The sequence below is a fragment of the Eleutherodactylus coqui genome, chromosome 4 (genome assembly GCF_035609145.1).
Source record: "Eleutherodactylus coqui strain aEleCoq1 chromosome 4, aEleCoq1.hap1, whole genome shotgun sequence".
Lineage (NCBI taxonomy): Eukaryota > Metazoa > Chordata > Amphibia > Anura > Eleutherodactylidae > Eleutherodactylus > Eleutherodactylus coqui.
In genome coordinates, this window is record NC_089840.1 from 110197525 (window position 1) to 110217199 (window position 19675).

Genomic DNA, 19675 nt, shown 5'->3' on the forward strand with positions numbered 1-19675 from the left:
TCTCCATGGTGCCGACTAATTTTCGCCCTCCGATGGCCAAATTAGCCGCGCTTGCGCAGTCCGGGTCTTCTGCAATCTTCTATGGAGCCGCTCGTGCAGAATGCAGGCTCCGTGTAGCTCCGCCCCGTCACGTGCCGATTCCAGCCAATCAGGAGGCTGGAATCGGCAATGGACCGCACAGAAGAGCTGCGGTCCACGAAGACAGAGGATCCCGGCGGCCATCTTCAGCGGTAAGTATTGAAGTCACCGGAGCGCGGGGATTAAGGTAAGCGCTCCGGTAAACTTCCTTTACCTCCCTGCATCGGGGTTGTCTCGCGCCGACCGGGGGGGGGGGTTGAAAAAAAAAAAAACCCGTTTCGGCGCGGGACAACCCCTTTAATTCAGACAAATGTGTTAACGGAGGAAATCTACACCCGTAAAACATGACGAAGTGAAGCCATTGATTTAAATGGTTTTATTTTCACGAGCGTGTTTCTTGCATGTAAAATGTGTGAGAAAAGATAGGACTTGCCCTATATTTGTCCGTGTTACATAGAAAGCGTTAAAAAAAAAGATGTGGGAGGGAGTTACTCTGTGCAGGAAAAAAGACAGCTGGCCCAAATTTGGGGTTGAATTGCCATTCCTCTCCACAGAAAGGGAGTAAGACATGCGCATGTCAACTGGCATTTCAAGCGCAACAATATTTGCTGACACGCGCGTATCAGCCTGTCTAGGGCAATTTCAAAACCTAGTTCATGTGAAAATACGCTCCGTTGTGACAAACGTATTTACCCACATAGCACAAATGCATTGCACTAAGTGGCGCACAATTGCGCGTATACTGGTGAAAAGTCAGACAAAAGCACGAATAAAATTACAATATATTCAGGCTGTTATTAATAGAGAAAGCGATGATAAAGAATCTTCACGCACTGTCCTACACATAATACCAGTGTGTCAAATATTACCCCCCCCCCCCCCAAAGAACGCTGGCTGGTATGAAAACAAAAGTCTAAAGCGATGGTGTTAATAAAACATTTGGATGGTTTTAGAAAAATAGGAAAAACAAGAAAAACGTCTTGTGCGCGATCTACACAGTAAAGTTTGTTATGTCTTGGATCCATGCACAGACTACAAATGGGAAATTTGCCCTGGGGTTGTCAAGAGAATCCAATTAGATCTAAAATGTTTTGAAAATATGCAAAACAACATTAGTGCATTTTCTTATTAATGGACATGGATAGAGGCAAACGAAAGGTCAAGATCTCGGATTGTATCCATCATAGACGTAATGAGAATGCGGAGAACCCTGGTTATTGCATGCAGCATTTTATTCCCTGTGTTGGAATCAGCAGGTTTCTTTCTTGTATCCTACGGAGCACATTGGAACTACAGAAATGTATATATTACGAATCAGAGACGTCTTATTCTTGTACTCCAAACAAATCCTCAAGGAGAAGAAGGTAGTTCACAGTCTTCACTGCGTTTGATGTCATCTGTCCGCTCCAATCTGCATCAAACTGAAAAGAAAATGATAATAAAATACGTAAATGAGTTGGCAGAAATAATGACATCATTAAAACATTTAATCGCAAGCAGAAATGGAATGTGTAAACGTGTGGGAGACGTCTCCAGATGGGTAACTTCCTTTCTCTTCATCATCTTCTCTCCTTCCTATCTTGGTAAACTCCAAAAAAAAAAGGTCTCCATAATTTATAAAAACTGCCTGATTTTATGTGGCATAACTGGTAAACTTTAAAGCCTTAGGGCTTATTTACATGAGCGTGTGTCATCCGTCACTTTCACGGCCGGCCAATATACACTTCCATCTAAGCAGTGCCCCCCTTCCCTCCCACTCATCGACTCTCTGTCTCTCTCCTCCCCTCCGAGCAGTTTGCAATGGGAGGGGTGGAGCGGAGGTAAGCTATGCTCTGTCCTGCCCACACCAATTGCTGGCTATGGACAAGGGGCGGGGGGGGCGGGAACTTAGCTCCCCCACCTACTCCCATTGCAAACCATCTCAAGTATTGGTTTCCAATGTATTCATTCAAATAAGCGATTTCTAGAAGACATAAAACAGTGGCCAATTTTATACGCAGTGTCAAAAGATAGGTCTTGCCCTATCTTTAGCCGAGATACGCCAGAAGCTCCCATAGACTCCTATTTCTGCCAACCAAGGGATTTCTATGCTGCAGCGTATTTCTTCGTCGATACGCTGCAGCCGCCTATGTGAATGGATGAGAAAACGCCAATTAAGATCGGGACTTGATCGCAGCTATTCTTCATTCATGGGATTAGACAGATTACACGCCGGCTACAGATCATATTACAGATGATATTACAACCGCATGTCACTAATGTTTACTTACATATTGCTATTATTTTCTACTGACCCGAAATTATAGCAATACGGAGGCAGAAACGGAAAAATATAGGCAATGTTGCGTTTTTAAAAAAAGACGTGAAAAAGACGATCACGTGAAGAGATATATAGATGTACATTAGCTCAGTTTTATGATCTTCTCACGGATTTATTTGCACCTACAGAATACGCATTGAATAGAATCCATTGATTTCAATGCGTTTGTTCACATGTAAGCATTTTCCTGCGCATTTTCGTTGCGCTTAAAACAGCAGTGTGCTCTATTTTCCTGCACATTTGCGCACCAAAGCTCCCCATAGAAGTCAATGGGGATGTGCAAATGTGCATGCAGTATGCTAGGAGATGTGAGAAACACTATGTAATTGCAGACTACCCTCAGGACTACATTATAGCAAGGGTACAAGGGGCATGTACCCAGGACCTCTACCAACTGCCCTCCCAGACCAAGGCTGCTCTATATATCTCTCTATCGCTTTTAGATATTACTATATATCCATTCAATGACTCTTTAAGTAGATATTTATGATCTTAGGGACCCACACTGAGGAGGAAAGGGCTAGCAGTTAACATTTTCTAGATGAATGATATCATTAATAAAGACATGATCTATCTGCGAGCTATGAACATAAAAAAGAGAATGTGGACATGTATTTTAAGTCACAGCAAAATGTATTTGCGCTCTATGATTTTATACGACTGAAATTCAGTTTCATACTTGATCCCATGTTTGGGCCAAATATAGCTTAGAGAATCCTAAAACCTCCGCTATCAATTGTCACGATTGTATCCCAAGAATAGAAGAGAACGAGTTACATTCATTCCTTGCTACTCTTGGACTGTATATTTCTATCACTCCAATGATGGCTCTTGTATGATCAACTTCAGTAAATTGGCATTGCCACTCTCACAGGGAATTGTAAGGGACTTTGAGGCTCCTTCCACACATCTGTTAGGGTGGTTATTAGAGATGAGCGAGCACGCTGGGTTAAGGCAGATACTCGAGCGAGCATCGCTGTTCTCGAGTATCTGCATACTCGTCTGAGCAAATGCGGGGGGGGGGAAGCGGCAGGGGAGAGATCTCTCACTCGCCCTGCCACCCCCCGCATTTGTTCAGACGAGTATGCAGATACTCGAGAACAGCGATGCTCGCTCGAGTATCTGCCGTAACCCAGCGTGCTCGCTCTAGTGGTTATACATCTGCGCTCAGGGTTCTGCTTTCCTGCTCTGTTCGGGGAGCAGGAAATGGGAATCCTTCCGGCTGAACGTCTCAGTCTCTGGACGAAACCGAACAGCCCTGGGCGGACCCCATAGACTATAATGCAGTCCGTCCGCTTTCCGCCTAGCTGCCCGGATTTTGGACAGATTTTGGACCCTTTTATTTCGATTATATATAGCTTGGAGGTGAGTTGAGCCTATATGTCATGTTGGCCTTGGCTCAACTGCATAGATAAAAGTTCCTGTATACAATTTGCAAAATATGCAGGATTTGTAATCATCGATGCAAATGCTGGAGTGCCTGAAGAAATTTCCAGCATTTGTGATAAAATTGCTTGAGCTAGCCTTTGCTTCCCATGTGCATTAGTGAGCTTTGGGCAACCATAACCCTGTTCTTCAGTTGGTCCACTTTTGCTAAGTATTAACCACTGCATATCAGAATCAACCTACAAGACCTTCAATTTTAGAGATGCTTTAACCCATTTGTTCAGCTATTATAATTTGGCCCTTGTCAAAGTCATTCATATCCTTAAGGCCTCATTCACTCGGCGGATGCGCTTTTACCCCGACCACATCAATGAAGAATAGCTGTGATCAAGTACCGAGATTAATTAGCATTTTCTCGACCATTCATATGGCCGTATCTCGTGAAAAATACTCTGCAGCGCAGAATTCCGTTGGTCATCAGAAATCCTCGGAATGACTTCTAATGCTTAAATGGAGCCCGCTGTCTTCTTTTCTGAGCACCGGATGCAGGTAAACTCCCTCCCCCCCTTTTTTTCAGTTCCCATAGGAGTCTATAGAAGCTTCCAGCGTTTTTCATCACAGGATAGGTCAAGACCTATCTTTTGACACAGCATGAAAAATTGGCAACCAAAAAGAGCTGTCGATTTCATGTTTTGACGGTGAGATTTTTCACACGCCCAAAAATCGCCCATGTGAATGAATGCATTGGAATCCAATGCTTCACATGGTCACGGTTTTTGGATGATGTTTTATTGTGGTTAAATGGCCACTTAAAACTGCTTGTTTGAATGAGGCCTACGCTTAACCAATTTTAGTGCATCCATCACATGAATGTCAAGAACTGACTGTTCCCTTCCTGCCTAATTACAGGTGCTATTGTAATCATGGTAATTTTTTTTCCATTTACCCTTCACCTTATTTTAGTGTTATAGCTGGTCATATATTACCATACACATTATTAAGAGAAACCATGCTGAAACAACTGCTATAAAGCCCACATTTACAGAACAGTCTACCTTAATTGGTGTGGTTTGTCTTGCTGGATTGGGATTTTCTCTCCAATTAAGACCAGACACCAGTTTCACATAATTAACTTGACCACCCGTTTCTTTATGTCTGAAAAGAGTAAACAAGAGATGTTACATTAACATGTAAGATTCAATTGAGACAACTAGAGGCTCGTGTAAGTAATTAAATGTTTGACTGCGGACATTGGCTCCTATCCAGCATTGAGACCAATGAATATCACAGAGGTCAGGCTTACAGTTTCATAATTTTTTTTTTTGCTCTCCGATTTAGTACCAATCTCAAAAAAGCTTCCCAAACTAGAAACACATGTGACCACCGTGCAGTTGTTGCTTACTACACATATTTTGTTACATTTGTTGACATGGTTAGTTTGTTACACTGTTGGGAGGCCGGAGTGCCTTTGCACTGTTTTCCTTCTTTCATCGCTTCTTGTCTGGATCCTGCTGACCCACGTTGTGTAAGATTTCATGCTTTTCTATAACAAAAGCGTCATTTGGCTACTAAGACCTTTTCAGCTGAAGCCTATGGAACATGTTGGGGTGTGAATCTTACAATGACGTTTCTTAAAATAGGGTTCTCATTTTTTATATACCCTATAAGTGAGTTAATAGAGGAGTCCTCTGTTTACAATCCTCATTCATTGGCTAGAGGGGAGGGAAGTTACAAAGACTGTATGTTCTTTTTTGCATGCAATTACGCAGCGTTTCATGCATCTCCTTGCGTATTGCAAGTATTTGCGCAACCCCCATTGACTTCTATGGGGACCTTCGGTGCGCAAATCTGGCAAAATAGAACATGTTCTATTATTTTTTGTGTGTGTGTGTGAACAAAATGTGTGTGCAAAGTACGGAAATGTGGACGAACCTATTGAAATCAATGGGCTCTACTCTCTAGGTATTGTACTCGCAAATACACACACAAATACGCCCGTATGAAGCCGGCTCTTTAACACAGGCGTAGGTGTTTTCACGTTCGCCTGCCAGTGCCGTGAAAACGGATGAACGGGCGCAAAAATCTGTTGTTTCTACGCCCGTTCAGACAGCCTGGGCCAGGCACATATACGCCGAGCCCGTATTGCCGTCGGGCAGGGGAAGACAGTTTAGTTCTGCTAAATTGCCCTCCCTCTTTTCTCCCCCTTCCTTCTCCGTCCCTTGTCAGCAGCCAGCAATGGGAGGAGGCGGGATGGGGCAGGAGCATAGCAACTAATTCCCACACCATACCATTGCAAACAGGTGGCAAGGGGCGGAGAGGAGGAGAGAAGGGGGTGGGAGTTTAGTAGTCATGCTGCTAAACTCCTTCCCACCTCCCTTCTCCGGCAGCTGTCATAGGCTCCCATAGGAGTCTATGAAGCAGCTGACATATTCCGGGCAGAAAGATAGTTCCAGGACTATCTGTCCTGCCCAGCGTAAAAGCACCCGGCTGAAATGTGCTATCTTGGCCGACCGGACGCTTTTACATGGCGGAAAATCACCCATCTGATGCATTGGAATCCAATGCATCAGATGGTAGCATACATCAGCCGACCGTGAAAACGGCTGCTGATATACGCTCATGTGATAGAGCCCTTACACAGACAGCCTATTGACTTGAATGAGATCTAATGCTTTATTTTCCTTCTGGTGGCGCTGCAGGGAAATTGAACAATTACTACCAAGTTTCCCAACAGATTAAAGCTCATTGCTGCGGGTCCCAGCAGAGCTTACTTTGTGATCAGCTTATGAATCAACAGACCCTGCTAGCAAATAAGAAATATCCAAAACACCCCTTTGTGTAGACTTTTGCATTATTATTCTTGCAGTCAACAATGAATGGATATTAAATATTAAGAGCTAAAAAATGGGTGAATTATATTTGCTGTACATAGAAAATGCAAACCAAAAAGAACAGCATGGACAATGCAAATGTTTTATGCAACTGCCCTACCCACTCACAAACAGAACAATGGGGTTTCCAATATGTTCGGTGGTTGAGAATGACAAAAAAGAAAACAGTCTTCCTGCCCCAATTAGATACCTTCATTGCTCTCTGAATATGTACACATAACAACTCGCTCATGTAGTAGACTGTACTAGTTGCTATGACGATCAGATACACAGCCTACAATTAACCCCTTGAGTGGCGGGTTTCCTACCCCCCTGTCGTGCCCACCAGGGCAGGTTTTTTAAATGGTCTAATCATTGAATTTCAACTAATTTTGCAGTTGCTTTCCAAGAGCCATAACTTTTTCATTTTTCCATTGACCAGGCCATATGAGGGCTTGTTTTTTGCGGCACAAGTTGTACTTTTTGATGGCATCATTTTTGGGTATATATAATGTATTGTATAACTTTTGTAAAAACATTGGTAGGGAGATTGGGGGGAAAAAAAGAAATTCTGCCATTTGTTTTTTGGATTTCATTTTTACAGCATTCAACATGCAGAATAAGGCCTCCTTCCCACGAACGGATTTACGCCGCGTAAATCCGCGGCAAAAATCCGCTGCGTTGCACCATGCTATTAGGTTCTATTGAACCTAATAGCACAATGCTCACGATGCGTAATTCCACCGCGGAATTACGCACCGCGATTTCTCCCGTCCTCACCCGCAGCATGCTCTATTTGCTGCGGGTGAGGACGGGCTGTACGCGCTGACGGCTTCCATTGCAGTCAATGGAAGCCGTCCGTTCACGCTATCTCCCGCTGCAACCAGCGGAAGATAGCGTGAAAAAACGCTTCCCCGCCTACCGCCGCGCGTCATATGACGCGGTCGGCGCGTCACGTGACACGGCCGGCCGCGTCATGTGACGCGGTGGGCGTGTCACATGACGCGACGGCAGGGGGCGGGGAAGCGTCTTCACGCGATCTTCCGCTGGTAAGTATGGGGTCTCTGGGGGGCGCCGTGACGGGCTTCACTGCGGAATATTACGCGGCGGAGCCCGTCACGCTCGTGGGAAGGAGGCCTAAAGAATATGATATCATTATTCTCTGAGTCGGCACCATTCTGGCGATACCAAGTTTATACAGTTTTTATGTTTCAGGGAGGAAAAAAAGAAATGGGGAAAAAAGAAAAAAAGGGGCCATGTCATTAAGGGGTTAAATAATGTACCAACTTCCTTCTCTGGGTCATTACGACGCAGGGATACCACATGTGTGATTTTATTTTACATTTTTTACAAAGTAAAGGGAGACAAGTTTTTTTTTTGTGTTTTTTTTAATAATTTTTTTACTTTATGTTTGTTTTTTTTTACTTTTTTTTTATTTTTGTCCCTTTAGGGGACTTCCACAGGGACCCATCAGGCCCCCCTGATCACTTTCCGGGGGTCTGATGGTGACAGCTCTTTACATGCTGCAGTGACAGCCCTTTACATGCTGCAGTCACATAGACTGCAGTATGTAAAGGGTTAACACAGCAGAGATTGGAGGTTTTCTCTGATCTCTGCTGTAAGAGCTGGTGCCTGCTTGTCCTCTGACAGCCAAGCACCAGCTCTCCCTGCCACAGAGATCATCGGCTTGCTTCTGACAAGCCGATGGTCTCTATGGCAACCTATAAACAAAGCAGGAGACTTAGAAGCAGGAGATTGCCAGCAGATCTGCAATATCTTCTGCTTCTGTTGTTCAAAGCCCTTGCTTTGTTCTCTGTGGGACAGTGCAGGCAGAGCACAATGTCACAGCTTGTGGCATTGTGCTCTGCAGCTCCCATAGTAATACATAGCCCGGAAATCTTCCAGGCTATATCACTATCGGCAGTGGAGCTTGTCCCGGAAAATTTCCCGGCGTGCCACTCAAGGGGTTAAATGCATCCTCCTACACTTTCCAATTGTCTACCAAGAAGAATTTCTATTTAACAATCCTATATTTATCTTTTATGTGTAATTCAAATTCCCAATAGTGACAATTTATAGAACCAAGTCAGAGGTTCCTATTGGTGGGAGTCTACCACTGACTGTTAGAACGAGAAGGTGCTGAAGTCATTTGGCTCATTTGGGCTGTTCTTTACATCACTGAAGAGGAAAACAGACAGCCTGCAGACTATAATACATTCTAATAGCTTGTCTTCATCTTGCCCGAGTGATGTCAAGAGAGATTGTCAGGTGCTGAAAGGAAATACTGTCATACACATGTCTTTTAGTTCTAGCCATTAGTAAGTTACAGCAAATGGTGCTCTATCAATAAGAACGTCTGGCACATTTCTATAACATGTCAGAGGTTCTTGGAAACTAGAATTATACTTGAAATCTGTTTCTCAGAGTATTAAAAAGTTGCTATATTTCATGTACTCCACTGTCATTAATATGCTGATGTATCAACTGTGTAGTCATCGTAGTTAGACAATTATACTTCACTTTACCGACAATATATTTTCATGAAGTTGCTTTTGAAAGAACATATACTGTAGACTACCCCTAGACATTGGCCATGTCTGGAGCCTATGTTTCAATTGCTTACTTTTCTAGTATAAGACGAAGAAAGTCGTCTTCCAGGGGTATTTTGAAGGCTTTACAAATTATTCTAGTTTCTTGGAGTGGAAGCAATCCTTTCCTACAAAACATTAATATTTAATATATTAATATTTCAGCTTGAGTAAGTTGTCAATAAATGAAAGAAGACAGACAGGTAGGTAGACACAGATGTAGCAGTCGTTGACATGAGTAGTTAAGTTATACAGTATTAAATGTTAAGAGATAGATAGATAGAGAGATAGATAGATATGAGATAGATAGATAGATATGAGATAGATAGATAGATAGATAGATAGATAGATAGATATGAGATAGATAGATAGATAGATATGAGATAGATAGATAGATATGAGATAGATAGATATAGATAGATAGATAGATAGATTGATATGAGATAGATAGATAGATATTAGATAGATAGATATGAGATAGATAGATAGATATGAGATAGATAGATATGAGATAGATAGATATGAGATAGATAGATAGATAGATAGATAGATAGATATGAGATAGATAGATAGATAGATATGAGATAGATAGATAGATAGATAGATAGATAGATATGAGATAGATAGATATTAGATAGATAGATAGATATGAGATAGATAGATAGATAGATATGAGATAGCTAGATTAATAGATAGATGTGAGATAGATAGATATGAGATAGGATGGTTTCCTATCTGCGCTCGGGGTTCTGCTTTCCTGCGCTATTCAGGTCAGGAAAGCGGAATCCCCATGGTCGAACGACTCCATCCGAAATCTCCGTCTAGAGGTTCAAATGCAGATGTGAAACCGGAGAAAGATAGATAGATCCTTAGCTATCCATTTTGTTTTTACCTTTCACGGTCATTGTACACAAAGGCATCAGAGAGTTTAGAAAAGTTTTCAAATGACTTTTTCTTTAATTGTTCCTGGGCTATAGCCATGAGAAGACTTAAGTCAACTTCTAACTTCTCTTGTGCACTGTAGTGGCGTCCGACAGTCATTATCTCATGTTCTGTGAGGTTTCCATCACAAATTTCCACCATGACGTTCCTGGTAATAAAATGAAATCACAATTATATATTTATTTATGTCCAAGAGATGATATATAGGAGATTGTACTGCAAAGTCGAGAGGTGATTACTCCCTACTAATCCTCCTTGACCTGTCTGCTGCATTTGACACTGTTGACCATAATCGCCTTCTCACTATGCTCCACTCTATTGGTCTAAAGGATACTGCTCTCTCCTGGTTCTCTTCCTACCTCTCTGACCGCTCTTTCAGTGTCTCCTTTGCTGGTTCTATCTCTGCTCCACTTCCTCTCGCTGTCGGGGTACCCCAGGGCTCGGTCCTTGGTCCCCTTCTTTTCTCAATCTATACTGCCCCAATTGGACAAACCATTCACAGATTTGGCCTCCAATACCATCTCTACGCTGATGACACCCAACTATACACCTCCTCTCGTGAGATCTCTGGACCATTCCTCCAAAATATCACCGACTGTCTGTCCGCTGTCTCTAACACTATATCCTCCCTTTTCTCAAACTAAACCTCTCTAAAACTGACCTCCTTGTCTTTCCACCTTCTAACCGACCTCCCCTCAACATCTCCATTCCAGTGTCTGGCACCATCATAACCCCCAGACAGCATGCCCGATGCCTTGGGGTCACACTGGACTCTGACCTCTCCTTTGCCCCCCATATCCAATCTCTGGCCCAAACATGCCACATGCACCTCAGAAATATTGCTAAAATACGTCCGTTCCTAACCACGGACACGCTAAAGACGCTCGTGGTTGCGCTCATCCACTCCCGGCTTGACTACTGCAACTTGCTACTCATTGGCCTCCCCCGCACTAGACTCGCTCCGCTCCAATCCATACTAAATGCAGCAGCTAGACTCATTTTTCTATCCAGTCGTTATACAGACGCCTCTGCATTATGCCAGTCGCTGCATTGGCTGCCCATCCACTGCAGAACTAAATTTAAACTCCTCTACCTCACTCACAAAGCTCTGCATGGCGCTGCGCCACCATACATCACCTCCCTCCCTACTGTCAGTATACCACCCAGCGCGCTCACTCCGATCGGCTAACACCCTCAGACTAAACACCCCTGTAATACGAACCTCTAATGCTCGCCTACAGGACTTCACCAGAGCAGCACCCATCCTCTGGAACGCTCTACCCCAAGGCATCCTGACAATTCCCGATGCACGAAATTTCAGACGTGCCTTAAAAACGCACGTCTTCAGGGAAGCATACCAAATCTCCTGACCTAGTCCCTCGCCCCTCCTTATGGTGCCCCACCCTGTTTGCCTTCATATAAATGATCTGTACATAAAATGTCCTCATATAAATGATCTGTACATAAAATTTCCTATTCCCTGCACCTCCTGTACCACCACAACCCATTTGCGTCTAACCCAATGTTGTATTGTTTTGCATTTATCCATGCCTGAAAGCTCTGCGGAATAAGTTGGCGCTATACAAATAAAGATTATTATTATTATTATTATTATTATTGTAGCGCCTAATGTACTTTACAGAAGTAACCAGAGACTTCAATGAGCATCTAAAAGGAAAAGGGACATGTGTTTTTATACATATATCTGAAATCAGAAAGTCACTTCTAATGGATTTAATAACCTAAAATATCACTAATGATATGGACTACAACAATCAGGGGTTCAAATTACAACTGTCTGTATGATAAAATGCATGTCCTCCACATGGGATTTTGGGCCTTCTGTTTACAAAGATGTTTCCAATAATTGGTATGGGAGTAAAAAAATATGTGTGAATGCAGAGTGCTTAGAGTAAACTCTGAATAGAAAATGTAGCACAAGGGCATTTTACCCATCACAAGCTAGAAATAGTCATGCATGGTACAATGAATGGCCCACTTGGGATTTAAAGCAAATCTAGCTGAGTAACTAAAGCACTAACATATTTTCTCATAACAAAATAATTGATCTTTGTAAGAAGGTGGTAAGTAAGTGAGGTCTATGTGGTCAGAGATTACACAAACATACCAATAAATCATTGATTTCAGTAGAGGATATCAGCACAGGAACACACACATACACACTTCTCAAAAAGTCTTCTAATACCATAATAAATGGCTGCTAACAAGTACTAATTCATTTACAGGATGACTCATGTTACCATTTAGTAATAAAATGTGGCTGACAGCTGCATGTTAACTACAAGAGAATACTCTAAAAACACCAGGTAAAATGCATAGTGTCTGTAAAACAATAATGAGGTTATAGTCATCGAAAACTCAGCCATGTAGGACTCATCCCTATATGCCGCTCCCAAGCCCAGATAAATGGGGAGGTTTAAAGTAAGACCTAGCAACTTACCGTTTTAAAATCTTGACCTTGGAAACCTATGAAAGAGCTCTCAAATGATTCAGATATGGTATCCAATGGCAGTATCAAAGGATACTCTAAATGCTATTGAGCAAGAGCAAGGTCTGAGTACAAGTAGTTGGGGTTTTCCTCATGATGCAACTGGGGGAAAGCCCTTGGGAAGCCCAGCTACTGATGCACCTCATGATGAAAGGAAAGGACTGCGCTGTACGAAAGGTTACATACTAGTAACATTGCATAAGTCGGGCAAAATTGGATATTGTGAGAAGGAAAATGACAAGACTTGACATCGATATTCTAGGGATTAGCGAATTGCATTGGACGGTTAATGGATATTTTCAGTCCGATGACTTGACATTTCACTATGCCGGACACGAAGATATCAATTTATTACGAACAAGCAGACCTTAAAGGCAGTGGAAAGTTTTAGAACAATCAGCGACTGTATCATAACCATTCAGATATGTGGTAAGCCAGTGAACATCTCAATCTTACAGGTCTATGCCCCAACGATGGACGTCGATGAGGAAACCATTGAAGGTTTTTCTACTGACGTCCACAAAATTCTAAACGAAGTGCCAGAGAAGGACATCATTTATATTATAGGCAACTTCAACTCCAAAGTGGACAGTCAGCCAGAAGTAACCATCACAAGAAGATTTGAATTTGGTGACAGAAATGAAGCCGTCTGGTCAGTTCTGCCAAGAAAATCAGATCAGGATAATAAACACATGGTTTATACAACCCAAACGCTGACTGTACACATGGACATTTCCTAATGGCCTCCATCGAAATCAGATTGATTACATCCGTGTGTAATCATTGTTGGTGAAGTTCAGTCGTTGCAATAAAAACCTTTCCTGGTGCTGACTGCAGCACTGATCATGTACTCCTTGCAGATAAGATCAAGTTTAAATTCTGTAGCATTAACAAAGGCAATGCACTGAAAAAAATTGACACCTCTAAAATCACACACTATTGAGGTAGCAAACAGATTTGAACTGCTTGACACATCAGAAAAGCATCCAGAGGAACTATGGCACGATATACAGTCCACGGTTATGGAAACAGTTAACAAGCATCTCACCTATAAGAAGCAGGAAAAACTACGCTATTGGTTGTCCGAGCAAACCCTCAGAATAGCCGATAAAAGAAGAGCAGCAAAGGATGCCGGCAACAAAGACTAGGTTCGGCAACTAAATGCCAATTTTCAGTGAGCAGCAATTAAAGACAAGGAAATGGACTGGAATGAGCGTTGCAAACAACTTGAAGCAGAAGCCATGAAAGGCCATATACGAGGTCTATTCTCAAAGGTTAAGATGGCTTAAAAGCCTTTCATGGCACACAACGACACAATCAAAGGCAAACATAGGAAGGAACTGAATGACCAACAGAGTATCAAGCATAGACAATACACAGAGGAACTATATGCCTACCACCATGTTCCTAGACCATTGTGTGAGGTGGAGCCTGTGGACTTGGAGCCCCCCATTATGGAGTCATAAGTCATTATGGCAATGAAACAGCTATCCAAAAATAAACCGCCAGGCATAGATAACATACTGGCAGAGCTATTACTGCCAGTACCAGTGAAAACCATTTTGGCGCTGTGCCAGGCAGTCTGGGCATCCACACAATGGCCACAGGATTGGAAAATATCTATCTTCATCCCCTGCTAATAAAAAAAGACAGTTTCTACTATCCCTCTCCATGGTTATGGCGCTCTCCCTAATTTGTGTTTCTGCTAATAAAAAGTGATTCCCAGGATTGCATCAACCAAACAATGGTTCTCATTTCATATGCAAGAAAGATCCTTCTTAAAATCATACAGGAAAGACAGAGATCAGTAGTTAAAGCAGCAATTCCTGATGTGTAGGCAGGATTATCAAAAAAACTATCTACATCTTTATCAACTACATCAAGGCCTTTGACTGCAAGCCGAGTTGTGTCATCCACGCAACAGAGCTTGTTGAAGTTTCTCCCACCTATTTTCACCCTTGTTTTCGATTTGTCTAGGCCATTTTCCGCATGAACACTTCAACATATAGAATAAACAATAAGGGTGAGAGGATGCAGCCCTGTCGGATGCTTTTGCCGATTCCAAATCAGTCTATGTCTCCATACTGGGTTCTCACAGTGGCTTCCTGATTGGTATAAAGTGATTTTATCAGCTTGACTAAATGTGCTGATACACACAGCTCTTGTAGGGCATGTCATAATCGGTAGCAAAAGAAGACCAGACCGCCAAAAAACACAATGGTGTGCTACTGTCAAAACTGATACATGGATATCGAACAACTGAGAGAAGAAGTGTAAAATCGAAAAACATGGAGGAAGTTCATCTTTAGGGCTTATTCAGACGACCATATATATTGGCCAGGCGTGAAAACCCGATATACAGTCGCCTGAATAAGCCCTAAAGCTCCGCCCCCGCCCCTCCCATTGCAAATAATGGCGAGGGGCGGTGAGGGCGCGGAAGCTTAGTGCACTGCTCCCGATTCTTCCAGTCTCCTCCCGCTGCAGAGAGGGACACTGTATATGGGCCGGGCGTGAAAACCCGGCTGACATACGGTCGTCTGAAGCCGCCCCCACGGTCACCGAAGGTCGTGAATGATTAATCTGCTAACAACAACATTTATCTAAAATTTAAAGAGCAAGGCTACTAAAAATAACAAGAGTTCTCCTAGCAAAAAATCAAGACTGAGCTCAGTTTAGCAGTCAGTGCTTATTTGTCCCCAATCTCAACTCAAACGTTGATTCAGGGATTATTCTGACTGCCTTTCTCTGGACCAACAAGGGGGGTTGAAACAAGCTGAACTAAATGGACATTGTTTTCATTCAGCCTAACATACTATTTTACTATGTATACTGGTTCCAGTAGCTATGGTACAAAAAAAGATACTGCTTATTTGACCCCATCCTTTCCATGACTGACAAACCAAAAGATTTTTTCCATTTTGCTTGTTTTCTTATATTGAAATGTAGTATGCAAAGCTTTGTTCAGGTTCACATTGACCTTGCAGAAAAGGCTCACCTGAATTGGAGTGGCCAATGTGTAAGTGTGTATGACACAAGTGTAAGTGCTATAAAAATACAAATCGTACCCAACCAATTATGCCTTTTAACAGAATTATTTTTTTTAAAAGCCACTACATGTGTGGAATCTGACTCAAATGTACATGGAACACGATGTTCTATTCCACCTTACATGCAAACTTTTCACACTGATACTTGAGCAGTGCACAATGTGTGTCTCAGAACGCCCTCAGGGTGCCAGGGAAGGACAGAAAAAGAAAGCTGGTTACTTAAAAGAGGAAGCTGTCTTTGTATCTGAGCCAAGTTGAATTTAGAATAACTGTACAAGTACAATGGTCTCTTGAAGAAGAATGTGAGAGCTATTCAAAAGCGCTGTCCTACCACCCAGAAGACAAGACATGACCTAGCCAAATATTTGCTGCACATACCATATTTAACACAAAAACTATTGTTGCATGACATCATATAACCACAGCTGACAACGCATATGGTATTTTCTCTCCATTTCTTTCCCTTATTTGTTTTGTTGGCAAAGTCAAGCCAATGAGAAACGTAAATTGCAGAAAATAGTGAGTTTTAACTGAGGGTGTAACTATTCTTCAGTGAGTTTTCTCTGCTTATATAATGTATATAATGGTTGCTATGTAAAATTTGGAGTCATTTATACGATAAGAGCCCCAAGTGCTCCTAAATATGGATTTTTAAAACTGCAACTACTTTTAAATAGTTGAACACATTTGTGATAGCCTTAAAAACCATCTAAATTGGCAGATGTTGCCATCTGTATCATGGTTCACAGCATAGTAGCAGCTGTAACTAATCATGAAATCTGTTTTCAACCATTCAAATGAGGGCAGACATAACGTCAGAGATTGGCTGGACCACCTGCATCAATGCAGACTTTACTATAATCAAGGCAATAACAGATTTATCTTTTTGCAGTGTTCAGATAGTTAAGGACACTGATAATATTTCTTTGTATTATTTTTCTACTATATATACTTTGCAACTTTTATATGGGTCTGATTGCAATGTGATTGTAGTAAATAAATTTGATATATATATATATATATATATATATATATAAAAAATATATATATATATATATATATAATATATTTACTATAATCCCTTTGCAGTCAAAGCTATATCAAAGTCACAAAGTTAAGAAAACCTATAAAAAGTCTTTCGTATTCTTCATCCATGATCGTAAGACAAGATATGTTTTTTACACTCAGGCATGCTTCACACTTGTGTATTTGCATGCATACTTGCAGGGAATAGGATCCATTGATTTCAATGCGTTAGTTCACGTTTACGTATTTTGCATGTGCATTTCGGTCATGCAAAAAAAAAAAACAACAGCATGCTCTACTTTTATGTGCATTTGTGCTCCAAAGTTCCCCATAGGCGTCAATGGGATGAACACAAATACACGCACAATACATAAGGAGATACGTAATACACTGCGTAATTCCACTGGCAAAAGGACACATCTGAAACTCATTAAATGGATTAACTGTTTCAATTGGTGTGTCTTTGCCGCACACAAATAAACATGCCCTGTGGATGGAAAAAGTACAGTAAAATATGCTGGTACATGTGCAAAAAAGCATCATTCAGTGCACAAAAAAGTTGCCCTGAGGCACACAAATGTGGATACACCAATGGGACACCTACCTAAAGGCTTATTGAGATGGGCGTATATCGGTCGGGTTTTCACGCCCAGCCAATATTCGCTGCCTCTCTCTGCAAGGGGAGGAGGTGGGCCGAGCCAGGACCTATTGCAGAGATACCGCCCCCTCTCCGCCCCCCCCCCCACTGTTTGCAATTTGAGGGGGCGGGACGAGGGCAGAACCTAGCTCCGCCCCATCCATTGCAAACAGTGGCGAGGGGCGGAGAGGGGGCGGAAGCTCAGTGCACTAATTCCCGGCCCGCCTCCTCCCCTTGCATAAAGGGGCAGCGTATATCGGCCAGGCGTGAAAACCCGACCGATATACGCCCGTCTCAATAAGCTTAAAGCTGTTGTGTCACTAAGACAACCCCTTCTTAATATGTCCTATAAGTCAAGGACATTTTTCAGGGAAGCATATTGCAGGCTAAAATGTCACATGACTATAACAGCTGATCAGGGATTTCAGAAGTATTCCTAATTACATTCACTTCATGTGGGTATGGCACAGTTCATCTGCAGTACATAGCCCTGCCATCCTAGACAGCAGGATTGCCAACCTGCACAACAATGTAATCACAAAGACCCCAAAATTAAAGGAGTTGTCCAGAGGTTAGAAAGAAAATTACAGCAGCAATAAACCACTTTTAGCACCAGGCAAATGCTTTTTTGTTGTTGTTGTTTTTGTGGCAGTTGTTGATTCAGTTTTTTTAAGGGCTTATTTAGAGGACCGTATATCGGCTGGGTTTTCACGCTGAGCCGATATATGGTGTCCTTGTCTGCAGGGGGGGAGGATAGAAGAGCCAGGAGCAGGAACTGAGCTCCCGCCCTTTCCCCGCCCCTCGGCACTATTTGCAATGGGAGGGGCAGGATGGGGCGGAGCTAAGCGCTGTTACTTAGCTCTGCCCCCATCTCACCCCCCCCCCCTATTGCAAATAGTGGTAAGGGGCGGAGACTGGGTGGGAGTTCAGTTCCTGCTCCTGGCTCTTCCATTCTCCTCCCCCTGCAGACAAGAACACCGTATATCGGCCGGGTGTGAAAACCCAGCCGATATACGGTCGTCTAAATAAGCACTAAACCAAAGTCAGAAGTGGATCTGGCAGGAAGGAGAATTACAAGTCATCCCTTTGTATTCCTTATGCCTTTTGAATTCACTACTGGCTTTAGTTTGAAAAAAACTGCAGTGGTGTTTTTTAAAAAAAATGCTGTATGTGAAACCTCCCTAAGGGGTTAAACAGACGAACGTATTTGTTTAGGCATTTCCATGCATGAAAATCTCGCCCATATAAGGCAACAAAGTGAAGGCATTGATTTCAATGGATTCATTAAGATGAACGTGTTTCTGGCGTTCAAAATCTTCGTACAAGAAAAGATAGTACTTAACCTATCTTTGTCCGTATTACACAGAAAGCTGTTATAGAAAAAGGGAGGGGAGGGAATTTCCCTGCGTACAATATAGGGGAAAAAGGACAGCTGGCCTGAACTGGCATTTCGCACCCAAATATTACAGTACTGTTCGCTGGCACGTGTGTATCAGCCTGTATCTTGCCATCTCCCAACCAACGATCTGCATAAGGTGAGGAATTCAAGTTCATTTGAAACTTTCCCTCAGTTGGTAGTATTTGTTGTCTCCTCCCTTCGCTATATGGCATTGTTTTTTCTCTTTTTTGAAGTCGCTCACCATGCGGGATAAATGTGCTACTTTGAAAGTTCAGACTTTTATGGATGTACTTTTTCATAGGCACGTCATCATAGGCATATATATTTATGGCAAACATGGGGGTCTTCAGAAGGCCACTGGCTGCCATGACAACTGTATGGCTCCCCACAATTAAATCAGGCGGGGGGGGGGGATTTGGGACCCCCAAATAATGATTGGGATATGTTAATGACAGTGGCATTTAGAGGGTTAACTGCTGTGATCGGCATTAACGCTGATCACAGCTGTGGCAGGTGGGTGTCTGCTATCATAGACAGCCAGCACCAGCCTTTTAAGGAGCAGGATCTGCTTGCGATCCCACTTCATATAAACCCTGTATATCTAGGATGTTAATGTACGCCCTGTGGTGTTAAGGGATTAAAGATTGTCCATGTGACATGCTCACACATCTCGCTCTCAACTGCATTTCTTTTCAATATTTGTGCCAGACAGAATAGCACTGTTGTGGTAATAATATTCTATAACATATTCTATTGTATACGTATATATCTTTTCCTATGTTTCTCACATCAGCCTATGCAAACACATATATATTGGTATATCCTCCTTCTTAGTAAATGACAGCATCTAAATGGTTAACTTGTTCAATATTA

At 42.4% G+C, this 19675-nt stretch overlaps 1 protein-coding gene across 1 annotated transcript in view; it reads right to left on the minus strand.

The window, feature by feature from the left end:
- Window positions 1-439: 439 nt before the first annotated feature.
- The window catches only part of EFHC2 (EF-hand domain containing 2), a 63072-nt gene continuing 43836 nt past the window's right edge, over window positions 440-19675 (minus strand). The window contains exons 12-15 of the mRNA XM_066599983.1: window positions 10135-10332; window positions 9278-9370; window positions 4840-4939; window positions 440-1499 (exon numbers count right to left, since the gene is read on the minus strand). Of these exons, the coding sequence (XP_066456080.1) occupies window positions 1404-1499; window positions 4840-4939; window positions 9278-9370; window positions 10135-10332 (487 nt within the window). The 3' untranslated portion in view covers window positions 440-1403. The remainder of the gene's footprint in view (window positions 1500-4839; window positions 4940-9277; window positions 9371-10134; window positions 10333-19675) is intronic.